This window comes from Anomaloglossus baeobatrachus, chromosome 7, assembly GCF_048569485.1.
Source record: "Anomaloglossus baeobatrachus isolate aAnoBae1 chromosome 7, aAnoBae1.hap1, whole genome shotgun sequence".
NCBI lineage: Eukaryota > Metazoa > Chordata > Amphibia > Anura > Aromobatidae > Anomaloglossus > Anomaloglossus baeobatrachus.
In genome coordinates, this window is record NC_134359.1 from 289,412,513 (window position 1) to 289,427,452 (window position 14,940).

Consider the following 14,940-nt stretch of genomic DNA (forward strand, 5'->3'; position numbering starts at 1 on the left):
TCCATCCATCCCTCCTGCCGTCCCATCCTACCTCTTTCCCTCCATCCATCCCTCTGTCCCTCCCCCCCATTCATCCATCCATCCTATGTGTGTTTTTCAGTAGGATTCCATTGCCGCTCTCTGCAGCTGTTTGCCCATACTGTGATGTTAACATAAATCCATCCCTCCCTTTTTCCCTCCATCCCTCTCTTCCTCTCTCTTTCTCTATGTCCATCCTTCCCTCCCCCTTTTCTTCAGCGCTCTATTGGGAGACCCCAGACGATTGGGTGTATAGCACTGCCTCCGGAGGCCACACAAATCAATTACACTAAAAAGTGTAAGGCCCCTCCCCTTCTGGCTATACACCCCCAGTGGGATCACTGGCTCACCAGTTTTCTGCTTTGTGCGAAGGAGGTCAGACATCCACGCATAGCTCCACTGTTTGTAGTCAGCAGTAGCTGCTGGCTATATCGGATGGAAGAAAAGAGGGCCCATATAGGGCCCCCAGCATGCTCCCTTCTCACCCGCGGTGGTGCTTGTAAGGTTGAGGTACCTATTGCTGGTACAGAGGCTGGAGCCCACATGCTGTTTTCCTTCCACATCCCCTTAGGGCTCTGTGGAAGTGGGATCTTACCGGCCTCCAAGCCCTGAGGCCGGGCTCCATCCACAGACCCAGAGAACCTGCTGGATTTGGAGCGGGAGTGCCGTTCAGGGACAAGGCCCTGCAACTTTCAGGTACTCTGTGTCCCCGGCAGGCACGGACACTCTCAAGGCTTGCTGAGCGTTATAGTGCGCCGGGGACAGTAGCGCTGTGCGCTGGGGTTAGGTCACTGCAGCTTTGCTGAGTGACGTTACATGTTGGGAACTACTGCGCCGACCGCTGCTGGAGCGGCGGCGCAGCTGCGACTTGTGGTGCGCCGGGGACTTTGCGCCGACCGCGCTTTTACGGCGGCGGCGCTTCTAACTTTAGCCCCCGGCTTCTGCGGCCTAGCGCCGCTTCGTTCCCGCCCCCACCCTGTCAATCAGGGTAGGGGAGAGACGCTGCTCAATTGGCAGCGCCGAGGGCTGGAGCTCTATTTACATGCTCCAGCCCTCTCACTAGGCACAGTGGGAAGCAGGCTTCCCGCTCTTCGTCTGTATACGCCCAGGGCCCCGCCCCCCCCTCTCCACAAGGACGCCGGCAGCCATTACACATGCGGTCTGGCTGGGGAAGGGCAGCAGGCTCTGGGAGACCCAGACTAAAGGGATTTCGGCGACCACACACCCGCTCCTAAGCGGGACGGTAAGCTGCACTTTAGTGCTGGCCCCACTTGTGCCTCAGTGTTATATTAGTGTACTTTTTTGTTAGTACCATATATATATATAGTTGCACTGTAAGGTCGCTTCTTGGCTGGACACCCTGTACTGCTCTGAGGAGGCAGTAACATGTCATCCGCAAAACGCAAGGGTGCCAAGGCACAGGCTGTGTACACTGTTTGTACTGCATGTGGGGCTGATCTACCGGCAGGCTCCAAAGACTCACATTGTGTGCAATGTTCAGTCCCAGTGGCACTCCGTCAGCCAGAGCCTAATGTGGTGGTAGCCCAGGCAGAGACGCCTGTGAACCATGCCCCGGTGACGGGGACAGACTTTGCAGTTTTTGCTGACAAAATGTCTGTGACTATGTTAAAAATCCTGGAGACCTTGCAGTCCAGGCCAGTTACTCAGACCATGGACACTGCTGTGTCTATGCTCTCCGGTCCCCCTCAGTTGGAACTAATCCGTACTTCAAGGGGGTCTCAAGCATCACAGGCTGAAGTCTCTGACTCAGATGACAGTCCCAGGCAGCCTAAGCGAGCTCGCTGGGAAAGACCCTCGACGTCATCACACTGCTCAGGGTCTCAGCGAGAAGAGTCTCTCTGTGATGAGACTGAGGACGGTGATCAGGATTCTAATCCTGAGGCTCCTTTCAATCTGGATGCCCCTGATGGTGACGCCATGGTTAATGACCTTATATCGGCAATTAATAGACTGTTGGATATTTCTCCCCCAGCCCCTTCTGCAGAGGAGGCAGCTGCACAGCAGGAGAAGTTCCATTTCCTGTATCCCAAGCGTAAATTAAGTGCTTTTTTGGACCACTCTGACTTCAGAGAATCGATCCAGAAACACGACGCTCATCCAGATAAGCGTTTCTCTAAACGTTCTAAGGATACCCGTTACCCTTTTCCTGCTGAGGTGACCAAACGCTGGACCCAGTGTCCAAAGGTGGATCCCCCAATTTCCAGGCTTGCGGCTAGATCCATAGTCGCAGTAGAGGATGGCGCTTCACTTAAAGATGCCAACGACAGACAGATGGACCTTTGGTTGAAATCTGTCTATGAAGCTATCGGCGCGTCATTTGCTCCAGCATTCGCGGCCGTGTGGGCACTCCAAGCTATTTCAGCTGGTTTAGCACAGGTAGATGCTATCATACATCCAGCAGTGCCGCAGGTGGCGTCCCTAACTTCGCAAATGTCTGCGTTTGCGACCTATGCTATCAATGCTGTCCTAGAATCTACGAGCCGTACCGCTATGGCGTCCGCCAATTCTGTGGTTTTGCGCAGAGCCTTGTGGTTAAAGGACTGGAAAGCAGATGCTGGTTCCAAAAAATGCTTAACCAGCTTGCCATTATCCAGGGACAGACTGTTTGGTGAGCCATTGGCTGAAATCATAAAACAGTCCAAGGGTAAGGACTCTTCCTTACCACAGCCCAGAGCAAGTAAACCTCAACAGAAAAAGTGGCAGTCGAGGATTCGGTCCTTTCGAGGCTCGGGCAAGGCCCAATTCTCCTCGTCCAAAAGGACTCAGAAAGAACAAGGGAGCTCAGATTCCTGGCGGGCTCACTCACGCCCCAGGAAAGCAAATGGAGGAACCGCTTCCAAAGCGGCTACCTCATGACTTTCGGCCCCCTCCCTCCGCATCCTCGGTCGGTGGCAGGCTCTCCCGCTTTTGCGACATTTGGCTGTCACAGGTCAAGGACCGGTGGGTAACAGACATTTTGTCTCGCGGGTACAGAATCGAGTTCAGTTCTCGACCTCCACTTCGGTTCTTCAGAACCTCCCCACACCCCAACCGAGCAGATGCCCTGCTGCAGGCGGTGGACTCTCTAAGAGCAGAAGGAGTCGTGATCCCTGTCCCCCCTCAGGAACGGGGGCGAGGATTTTACTCCAATCTCTTTGTGGTTCCAAAAAAGGACGGCTCCTTCCGTCCTGTTCTGGACCTAAAACTGCTCAACAAGCATGTGAACGCCAGGCGGTTCCGGATGGAATCCCTCCGCTCAGTCATTGCCTCAATGTCTCAAGGAGATTTCATAGCATCAATAGACATCAAAGATGCTTATCTCCACGTGCCGATTGCTACAGAGCACCAACGCTTTCTACGCTTCGTGATAGGAGACGACCATCTTCAGTTCGTAGCTCTGCCATTTGGTCTGGCGACAGCCCCTCGGGTGTTCACCAAGATCATGGCGGCAGTGGTAGCAGTCTTGCACTCTCACGGACACTCTGTGATCCCTTACTTGGACGATCTACTGGTCAAGGCACCCTCTCAAGAGGCATGCCAACTCAGCCTGAATGTTGCACTGGAGACTCTCCAGGCGTTCGGGTGGATCATCAACTTCCCAAAGTCAAATCTGTCACCGACCCAATCACTAACGTATCTTGGCATGGAGTTTCATACTCTCTCAGCGATAGTGAAGCTTCCGCTGGACAAGCAGCGGTCTCTACAGACTGGGGTGCAGGCTCTCCTTCAAAGTCAGTCGCACTCCTTAAGACGCCTCATGCACTTCCTCGGGAAGATGGTGGCGGCAATAGAGGCGGTTCCGTTTGCGCAGTTTCATCTGCGTCCACTTCAATGGGACATTCTCCGCCAATGGGACGGGAAGTCAACATCCCTAGACAGGAAAGTCTCCCTTTCCCAGACGGCCAAGGACTCTCTGCAGTGGTGGCTTCTTCCCACCTCATTATCACAGGGAAGATCCTTCCTACCACCGTCTTGGGCGGTGGTCACGACAGACGCGAGTCTGTCAGGGTGGGGAGCAGTTTTTCTCCACCACAGGGCTCAGGGTACGTGGACTCGGCAGGAGTCCACCCTTCAGATCAATGTTCTGGAAATCAGAGCAGTGTATCTTGCCCTACTAGCCTTCCAGCAGTGGCTGGAGGGAAAGCAGATCCGAATTCAGTCGGACAACTCCACAGCGGTGGCATACATCAACCACCAAGGGGGGACACGCAGTCGGCAAGCCTTCCAGGAAGTCCGGCGGATTCTGATGTGGGTGGAAGCCACAGCCTCCACCATATCCGCAGTTCACATCCCCGGCGTAGAAAACTGGGAAGCAGACTTCCTCAGTCGCCAGGGCATGGACGCGGGGGAATGGTCCCTTCACCCAGACGTGTTTCAGGAAATCTGTCGCCGCTGGGGGGTGCCGGACGTCGACCTAATGGCGTCACGGCACAACAACAAGGTCCCAACCTTCATGGCACGGTCTCGCGATCAAAGAGCGCTGGCGGCAGACGCCCTAGTGCAAGATTGGTCGCAGTTCCGGCTCCCTTATGTGTATCCACCTCTGGCACTCTTGCCCAGAGTGCTACGCAAGATCAGATCCGATTGCAGCCGCGTCATACTTGTCGCCCCAGACTGGCCGAGGAGGGCGTGGTATCCGGATCTGTGGCAGCTCACGGTCGGCCAACCGTGGGCACTACCAGACCGACCAGACTTACTGTCCCAAGGGCCGTTTTTCCATCGGAATTCTGCGGCCCTGAACCTGACTGTGTGGCCATTGAGTCCTGGATCCTAGCGTCTTCAGGATTGTCCCAAGGGGTCGTTGCCACCATGAGACAGGCTAGGAAGCCCACGTCCGCTAAGATCTACCACAGAACGTGGAGGATATTCTTATCCTGGTCCTCTGCTCAGGGAGTGTCTCCCTGGCCATTTGCATTGCCTACCTTTCTTTCTTTCCTGCAATCTGGGTTAGAAAAAGGTTTGTCGCTCAGCTCCCTTAAAGGTCAGGTCTCGGCGCTATCCGTCTTTTTTCAGAGGCGTTTGGCACGCCTTCCTAAGGTGCGCACGTTCCTGCAGGGGGTTTGTCATATTGTGCCCCCGTACAAGCGGCCGTTAGATCCATGGGATCTGAACAGGGTACTAGTTGCCCTCCAGAAGCCGCCCTTCGAGCCTCTGAGGGAGGTTTCACTTTCTAGACTATCACAGAAAGTGGCTTTTCTGGTAGCGATCACATCTCTTCGGAGAGTGTCTGAGCTAGCAGCGCTGTCATCCAAGGCTCCCTTCCTGGTCTTCCACCAGGACAAGGTAGTGCTGCGCCCCATTCAGGAGTTTCTCCCGAAGGTGGTATCCTCTTTTCATCTTAATCAGGATATCTCTTTGCCTTCGTTTTGTCCTCATGCAGTTCATCGGTATGAGAAAGATTTACATTTGTTAGATCTGGTGAGAGCACTCAGGATCTACATTTCCCGCACGGCGCCCCTGCGCCGCTCCGATGCACTCTTTGTCCTTGTCGCTGGTCAGCGCAAAGGGTCGCAGGCTTCTAAGGCCACCCTGGCTCGATGGATCAAAGAACCAATTCTTGAAGCCTACTGTTCTGCTGGGCTTCCGGTTCCTTCAGGGCTGAAGGCCCATTCTACCAGAGCCGTGGGTGCATCCTGGGCATTACGACACCAGGCTACGGCTCAACAGGTGTGCCAGGCAGCTACCTGGTCGAGTCTGCACACTTTCACCAAACATTATCAGGTGCATACCTATGCTTCGGCGGACGCCAGCCTAGGTAGAAGAGTCCTGCAGGCGGCAGTGACCTCCCCGTAGGGGAGGGCTGTCTTGCAGCTCTAACATGAGGTATTTCTTTACCCACCCAGGGACAGCTTTTGGACGTCCCAATCGTCTGGGTCTCCCAATAGAGCGCTGAAGAAGAAGGGAATTTTGTTACTTACCGTAAATTCCTTTTCTTCTAGCTCTTATTGGGAGACCCAGCGCCCGCCCTGTTGTCCTTCGGGATTTTTGGTTTGTTTGCGGGTACACATGTTGTTCATGTTGAACGGTTTTCAGTTCTCCGTTGTTACTCGGAGAGAATTTGTTTAAACCAGTTATTGGCTTTCCTCCTTCTTGCTTTTGCACTAAAACTGGTGAGCCAGTGATCCCACTGGGGGTGTATAGCCAGAAGGGGAGGGGCCTTACACTTTTTAGTGTAATTGCTTTGTGTGGCCTCCGGAGGCAGTGCTATACACCCAATCGTCTGGGTCTCCCAATAAGAGCTAGAAGAAAAGGAATTTTACGGTAAGTAACAAAATTCCCTTCTTTCCCTCCCTCCATCCATCCCTCTCTTCCTCCCTCTTTCTCTACCTCCATCCCCCCTCCCCGTCTTTCCCTCCATCCCTCTCTTCCTCCCTCTTTCTCTATGTCCATCCCTCGCTCCCCCTCTTTCCCTCACTCCATCCATCCATCCCTTTCTTCCTCCATCTTTCTCGCCCCCCCATCATCCCTCCATCCATCCCTCTCTTCCTCCCTCTTTCTCTACCTCCATCCCTCTCTCCCCCTCTTTCCATCCATCCCTCTCTTCCTCCCTCTTTCTCTATGTCCATCCCTCGCTCCCCCTCTTTCCCTCCCTCCATCCATCCATCCCTCTCTTCCTCCCTCTTTCTCTACCTCCATCCCTCTCTCCCACTCTTTCCCTTCCTCCATCCATCCCTCTCTTCCTCCATCTTTCCCTCCCTCCATCCATCCCTCTCTTCCTCCCTCTTTCTCTACCTCCATCCCTCCCTCCCCCTCTTTCCCTCCCTCCATCCCTCTCTTCTTCCATCTTTCTCGCCCTCCATCATCCCTCCCTTACTCCCTCCATCTATCACGTTTGTTTTTCAGTAGGATTCCATGGCCGCTCTCTGCAACTGTTTGCCCATACTATGATGTTTACATCCATCCCTCCCTCCATCAATACCTCGGTCCCCCACATCCTCCCTCTTTCCCTCCCTCTATCCTTCCCTCCCTCCCTCCATCAATACCTCAGTCCCTCACATCCTCCCTCTTTCCCTCCCACTATCCTTCCCTCCCTCTATCCTTCCCTCCCTTCCTCCATCCATCCCATGTGTTTTTCAGTAGGACTTCATGGCCGCTCTTTGCCCACACTGTGATGTTTACGCCTCATATCCCCCTATGCAGCTGGGTGATTGCTGGGGTTCCCTCTCGGATAGCCCCTTTCTTACGGGCTTCCTTCTCTCTCGCCCCAGGCGGTGCAGTTCCTGATGTGTGACCTCCTCCTGGTGACCAGGACTAACATCTGGCAGCAGCAACAACAGCTGCAGAACTCTCCGGGGCAGCAGCCGGGGCACATCCACCCGGCGTCCCCCCAGGAGCTCCGGGGCTTCCAGCTTGACCTGAGCAGTTTACGAAGATTAGCACAATCCTTCCGGCCGGCCATGCGCAGGGTGAGTGCCATGTGATCAGTCCTATCGTACAGCCGTGTTATTGTATTTTTAATGCACATCATTGGTCCCCTAAAGCGTCTCTTAAATCTGAACTTTCTTACGATTTCTTAGGTCTTTCTTCATGAAGCCACAGCTCGGCTCATGGCGGGCGCCAGTCCAACAAGGACACATCAGCTCCTGGACCGGAGCCTTCGCAGGAGGGTAGCTCCATCCAGTAAAGAAGGTAGGTCGTCCTCTGTACGTGGACCCTAAGCTTGTAGCACCAGGGGCATCATGCTTGGGAGCCATGCCATGCTGATGCCACCGGGGGCGCTACTGTATAAAAATTGGTGCAATCAATGACAACCAATCAGATATTTGCTTGCATTTTGATACCTGATTGGTTGATGTCAACCCTCTTTATGTTTTATTTGTGCCATTATTTTTATACCCTCCTGATTAACCCTTCCCAACTTGATAAATGACAAGCCGCCCCTGAGCCGTGCCACGGACCAATGTACTAAAAAGGGTTAATGAGAAGAACCCTAAAAATGCATGATAACAGAGAGAGGCAGTGCAGATCAATTATTTGTTGTAAAAGGAGACATTTAAAGGGGAAGTGGGAATTACATATTTTTGTGGGGTGGGGGGGGTCATAAAGGTTTCCTGGCGGAGGAGGATCTGTACAGTAACCCTGCTTGATGACACGTAGTGCATGGATATTAACCAGGAAAACTAATGGTGGCGGATTGCTGCTCATTGTGAATGGATTGAGCAGGTTCAGAATGGGGGGAGGGGGGGGGGACAGCCATTATAACACTAGCAACTAGTGAATTCATCTATCATTAAAGCATGGATGCAATCAGTACTAGGACACAAATTTTAAAGACCACCATGTTTTACAGCAATACTCTGTACTGGAACGTCTCTACATCTCTGGACGAGGATACCTCGGTTCCATGCGCCATTACCCTGTAGAGTAGATGGTAAAGGGATTTACTGGGAAAATGAAAAGCTTGCTTGATCAAAAACCTTTCTTTTCAACCTCATCCCTCCAGACGTGCACACTCAACCCAGCTGAGCGTGCATGTGTTCTGTATGGGGAGTGGGGAGTAAGCAGCTGCCAGACTTCTCTGCTTATCTCCGGAAAGAACATAAGGATCAGGCATGCTGTAATGCAACTGCCTGATCCTTCTCTAACCCTTATCCCATTCCCATCTTGTAAATGAATTAATTAATTTAATAAATAAATAAAAAATTATATTTTTATATATATATATATATATATATATATATATATATATATATAATTTTTTTTTTTTAAAAGGAAAACTGACCAGACAGAGATTCATGCTGCCCGATTAACGGGCATCGGCTCCGTTATTGAGTTCATGTTACTCCAAAACACTTCGGCGTTTCGGAGAAAACATACTTTGAAAAGCCACCGGGGACCTGCCCAGATGGGTCACCTGAGACACACGATGGTCCCCAGTGGCCTCTCCCCGCATCGCTTCCCCAGATTGTCAAATCTCTCCCTATCAGCCTAAAGTTGCAAGGCATACAGAAGCTTCCCTGACAAAGGATGTACTAGTCAGTGTATGGAGATGACTCTAATTGCTGCTGTCAACCCTTTAATTGCTGCTGTCAACTGGTGGGATCTACATCTGCTTTACATTCCTGGCAATACCATATTAAATAAAAAAAAAATAAAAAAATATATATATATATATTTAATATGGTATATGCCAGGAATGTAAAGCAGATGTGGATCAGATGGCTCCAAGTGCTGCTGTTAACCCTTTAATTGCTGCTGTCAACCCCTTGGTGGGATCCACATCTGCTTTACATTCCTGGTATATACCATATTAGATATAAAGAAGAAAAAAAAATAAAAACATTATATTTATATATATATATATATATATATATATATATATATATATATATAAAATATAAATATATATAAAAAATATAAATATGTGTGTATATATATATATATATATTATATATATCTATATATATATATATATATTATATATATATATTATATAATAATTTTTTTTTATTTTTTTTTGTTCTTTATATCTAATATGGTATATACCAGGAATGTAAAGCAGATGTGGATCCCACCAAGGGGTTAACAGCAGCAATTGGAGCCCTCTCCATACACTGCGCTATAAACTTATGAGATGGGAAATTCCCTTTAATCCGATGCATATAGCATTTGGGGATATTATCGCCAATTAAAGGGAACCTGTCACCAGAATTTTCGCTATTAAACTAAAAGAATCCCCTTCTGCAGCTCCTGGGCTGCGTTCTATAAAGGTTCATCTTGCTACTGGCCCCCCTTTCAGACCTAAATAACAACTTTATAGAATATTACCTTTTGCTATGGTAATGAGGTTTTTTTGGCCCCGGGGGCGGGCTGTATTTCGTCTGTTATCCCCCCTCCTGCCGCTGTTCGCCGTCCCCCAGTGTTCATTTACATAGATGAGGCCGCCGCCCTCATCTTCCGCAGTGCTACGGGAGTCTCGCGCATGCGCAGTGGCACTATCGCAGGACTGAGCACTGTTTTCAAAACGCTAGCGCCAGTGATGTTATTGCGCAGGCGTGAGATTATGGATGACGCTGGTGATGATATTCACAGCGCCGCCCATAATCTCGCGCCTGCGCAATAACCTCACCGGCGCTTGTGATTTGAAAACAGTGCTCAGTCCCGCGATAGTGCCACTGCGCATGCGCGAGACTCCCGTAGCACTGCGGAAGATGAGGGCGGCGGCCTCATCTATGTAAATGAACACTGGGGGACGGCGAACAGCGGCAGGAGGGGGGATAACAGACGAAATACAGCCCGCCCCCGGGGCCAAAAAAAACTCATTACCATAGCAAAAGGTAATATTTTATAAAGTTATTTAGGTCTGAAAGGGGGGCCAGTAGCAAGATGAACCTTTATAGAATGCAGCCCATGAGCTGCAGAAGGGGATTCTTTTAGTTTAATAGCAAAAATTCTGGTGACCGGTTCCCTTTAAATGCATTGATTTGCAGATACAAAAAAAAAATAAATACATTTTTGCAATTGCTTTCCATTAAATATTTTGCACCGTTTTCCTTAGAAAGCCTCTGTGTTGCACTAATACGGACTAGTCTGCTGTGGGAGTTTGTAACTCTTTTATCTGTCTTTTTCTGAGCTCCTCCCTGTTGATTTATGCCCTGAGACCACAACAAAGAGAAACAAAGAGCGGTTATAAGCAAAATCGTGCAAAATTTTTAATGAAACCCTATTGTAAAAATTACTTTTAGCCCCAAATATATGTATTTATGTAAAAAAAAAAATGTTGTGGCCAACCCCCTTTAAGTAGCTATTTGGTCCTTTGTCTGCCGGTCAAGCTAATTTAGCATGAGGAACATATGGAATTGGAAGTCAGACGTTCCCTATTGATTGCATGGTACAGATGGTATCACACTATGGGGGTATCATGCCATGAAAAAGTAAATTGTTGCTGCATTTCTCCGTGGATACTGATTGGATCCATTATTGGGCGGTCTTTCCCCTGTAGGCAGCCCCCTTGTTTGCAATGCATGTGCTCAGTGCAGGTGATGGGGCAGGTAAATGCGGTGTCATCGCAGTTAATACTGAAGCTACTTCTCTTTCATTTACAGATTTAGCGCGGCTTGTCAGCTGCAGCGTGACTCTCCCGACCCTGCCCTGTCAGTAAATGTCCATCACTGAACTGTCCTTGTACATGGCAGGGTCCTACTATTCTGCCCCTTGCGGCGTGGTGAACATGTGGGAGCAGAGCGAGGCGTCTGTGCAGGAAGTCGACACGGAAGGGACTTTATTTTTAGTAGAAGAGAAAGACTTATTGCAATATCATTTATGTTTTTTTTTGTGTTTTTATATGTTCGGCTGCAATGCAGCCCCTCGAAAGCACAGGAGAGGGGATATCACTTCTGAAAAATAATTATATGTATGGGACAGATTGAACCAACTCGCTTGTATGGAGCGGCCATTTTTCCCCCATAAGATCAGAGGGGGCGGAGCATGACAAACAGAATCACTGTCAGGCTCCGCCCCTACAGGTCCTATTCCAGGTCCTACTGGAGTATTCCTTTAATTTTTTTTTTCTTCTTGGATATTTAAAGTACTCAGTGTGGCCTGAAGAAGAACTGATTGTCCAAGCTGGGAAGTTTTTTCACATGCATATTTTGTGTTTAATGGAGGCAGACGTCATGTTAGAGTGCTTGTAAATATATATTATATATCTGGCGTTTGATCTTTCTATTAAATTGTTTTTAAACTGAAGAATTGAGTACATCTGCCTCTCTGTGATTACGAGATGATCATATATATATATATATATATATATATATATATATATATATATATATATATATATATATATATATATATATATATATATATAAAAATATACACACAAAAACAAGGCGGGTAAGGAGGTTGAGGTGTTACCCATAGCAACCAATCACATCCTTCATTTTCCAGTCTGCACCAATTAAATGATAGCTAATTTGTCCATAGTAACCAATCACATCATTGGTTTCATTTTCAGTCTGCACTTCACCAATGAAATGATAGCTCTTTGGTCCATAGCAACCAATCAAATCTCTACTTTCATTTTCCAGTCTGTACCAATAAAATTATAGCTGTTTGGGCCATAGCAGCCAATCAGCTGCGATTTCTGTAGCACAGAATGGAAAGTGAAAGCTGAACTCCGGTTGCCATAGACAACAAAGTCCATTGTACGCAAAACTGAGAAGATTAAAGCTACTTGTATAATGAAGGGCCACATAAGTCTTGATTCATGTGCTGTCATTTTGTGCTCCTGACTAGCTCACCACTATAAAATCCGCACAGGTCTTACAAGTATATTTTGATGGATTTTTACCATTGGTAAATTCTGTATCAAAAGCCACATGGAAGACATTGGGATTTTCCCTTGAATTTCTCAGAAGAGTGAAGTGTGTCTTGTAATGAGCTGACATGTAGGGTACAAGATAACGACACTAACACTGACACTGGGGGTACAGGATAATGACGCCGACACTGGGGGTACAGGATAAGTGATGCCGACACTCGGGGTAGAGGATAATGACGCCGACACCGGGGGTACAGGATAATGACGCCGACACTGGGGGTACAGGGTAATGATGCTGACACTGGGGGTACAGGGTAATGATGCTGACACTGGGGGTACAGGGTAATGATGCTGACACTGGGGGTACAGGGTAATGACGCCGACACTGGGGGTACAGGATAAGTGATGCCGACACTCTGGGTACAGAATAATGACACTGATACTGGGGGTACAGAATAATGACACTGGGGGTACAGGATGACGCCGACACTGGGGGTACAGGATAATGACAGACACTCTGGGTACAGAATAATGACACCGATACTGGGGGTACAGAATAATGACACTGGGGGTACAGGATGACGCCGACACTCTGGGTACAGAATAATGACACTGATACTGGGGGTACAGAATAATGACACTGGGGGTACAGGATGACGCCGACACTGGGGGTACAGGATAATGACGCCGACACTGGGGGTACAGGATAATGACGCCGACACTGGGGGTACAGGATAATGACGCCGACACTGGGGGTACAGGATAATGACGCCGACACTGGGGGTACAGGATAATGACGCCGACACTGGGGGTACAGGATAATGACGCCGACACTGGGGGTACAGGATAATGACGCCGACACTGGGGGTACAGGATAATGACGCCGACACTGGGGGTACAGGATAATGACACTGACACTGGGGGTACAGGATAATGACACTGACACTTGGGGCAGAAGATAATGATTGGGTTCATCCTGTGACCTTGTGACTATTCTGGCTCTCTTTCCACCAGGGCCCTGTGAGATGAACCTGCCCTCCCGGGAACACGCTGAAGCTCTCCTCTTAGCTTGCCGCTACCTACCACCATCATTCTTATCTGCTCCTGGGCAGAGGGTGGGCATGTTGGCTGAAGCTGCCCGCACCCTGGAGAAGCTCGGGGACAAACGTACTCTGCAGGACTGTCAGCAATTCATCCTGAGTCTGGGCAGCGGGACAGCAGTGACGTCCACTTAGGAGTTTCTCCAGCCATCGCCCTACTGCCGTATGCAGATATGGCTGCTGACTGTCAACGAACTCTTCAGTATTTGCTCGTTAAGCATTCACTAAGATTTAATAAGTGGCGGCCATGTTTAAATGGCTGCCAGATATTTATATAGGTCCAGTTGGTTATTTTAATGTGCGACTTTTGATTTACATGTTTCGGGGCGACCATTTTGTGGAGACTGTTCTCCCGGGTGTTGGTCTTCTGAAGAGCAAACAAAATGTCCGCCATTACAATATATAGATGATAAGATCCTCAGAAATGCATTCAGATAGCACTAAAGAAGCTTCAATCTATTCATGAGTATTAGGGGGCCCTAATGCACAATTTAAAGGGGTCCTCCATGTCTTTTTTCCACTGCAGGTCCTCTTGTTCTAAGTCGATTTCAGAGGTTTCTGCTGCTTGACGTCCATTACTTTCAACCTCTTGTCATTTAGCACATATATCTCTAGTCATGGGACAGGGGTTGACCCCTTTACCACTGCAGTCCCTATCAACCAATCACCTGGATTACGGTTGCATATCCCAACCACAATTCTTAGCTCCGCCCTCATGACTCTTACCGTGACTACCATCTGGTCCAGTTGTAAGTCGACTTGACCTCTGTACATACCACACATAGGATCCATCCCGTTTGCTGGGGAAATCACCCGATCGTACAACTTATTCTCTGATCTTATTTTCTTAGTGATTTTTTTTTCTTTTTGTACAGAGTATTTTTTTTTTTTTTCAGAAATATTTATAATATACTTTTATAAGGAGAAAAAAAAAAATATAATAAAGTATTCTTTTTGCTTTGCACATCGGCTCCTGGGTCTTCCTTCATAGTGAACAGAATGGCGCTGGGTGGTGGATAATTTTGGCACGGTTTGGCGAGAACAAACGTATACATACGCACTACCGTTCCGGTAATTGTCTACAGCACTAACAGAGTCCTCCGCCGGCCGGGATCCAGAAGAGACTGGAATTTTCACTGAAGCATCGCACTGTACAGAAAAAGTGATCGGAGTATCACAGCTTCAATTTCGCTAAAGAAACTAGTAAAAACAATAAAAAGTAAAAATATATATATATATATATATTTTTTTAAAATATGAAAAAAATATATATAAAAGTTCAAATCAGCCGCACTGAAAATAAAATAATAAAAAAATACACATTTAGTATCAAAATATAAAATAAATTAATCCGATTGGTAAAAAATTCAAGATGCCAGAATTATGTTTTTTTTTAGCAACTGTAACATTCCAATAAAAAGCAATAAGAGGCGATCAAAACATCACCTCTACCCAAAAATGGTAGCTCAGGGCGCAAAAAATAAGCCATCACAGAGGCTCAGATCTTGAAAAACGAGAATGTTCCCGTTCTCGGAAAAAAAAGAGAATTTTGTTTACTTA

General features: G+C 48.3%; 1 protein-coding gene across 4 annotated transcripts in view; it reads left to right on the forward strand.

Moving 5' to 3' along the window:
- SREBF1 (sterol regulatory element binding transcription factor 1) overlaps positions 1-14,308 on the forward strand; it is a 36,443-nt gene extending 22,135 nt beyond the window's left edge. For 3 of the 4 annotated variants that reach the window (XM_075318375.1, XM_075318376.1, XM_075318377.1), the window contains 3 exons: positions 7,227-7,424; positions 7,536-7,647; positions 13,295-14,308. In XM_075318375.1, the coding sequence (XP_075174490.1) occupies positions 7,227-7,424; positions 7,536-7,647; positions 13,295-13,515 (531 nt within the window). In that variant the 3' untranslated portion in view covers positions 13,516-14,308. Of the gene's footprint in view, positions 1-7,226; positions 7,425-7,535; positions 7,648-11,063; positions 11,737-13,294 lie in introns of those variants that run through there. The other variant, XM_075318378.1, reaches the window with a different exon arrangement.
- The last annotated feature ends 632 nt before the right edge of the window (positions 14,309-14,940 follow it).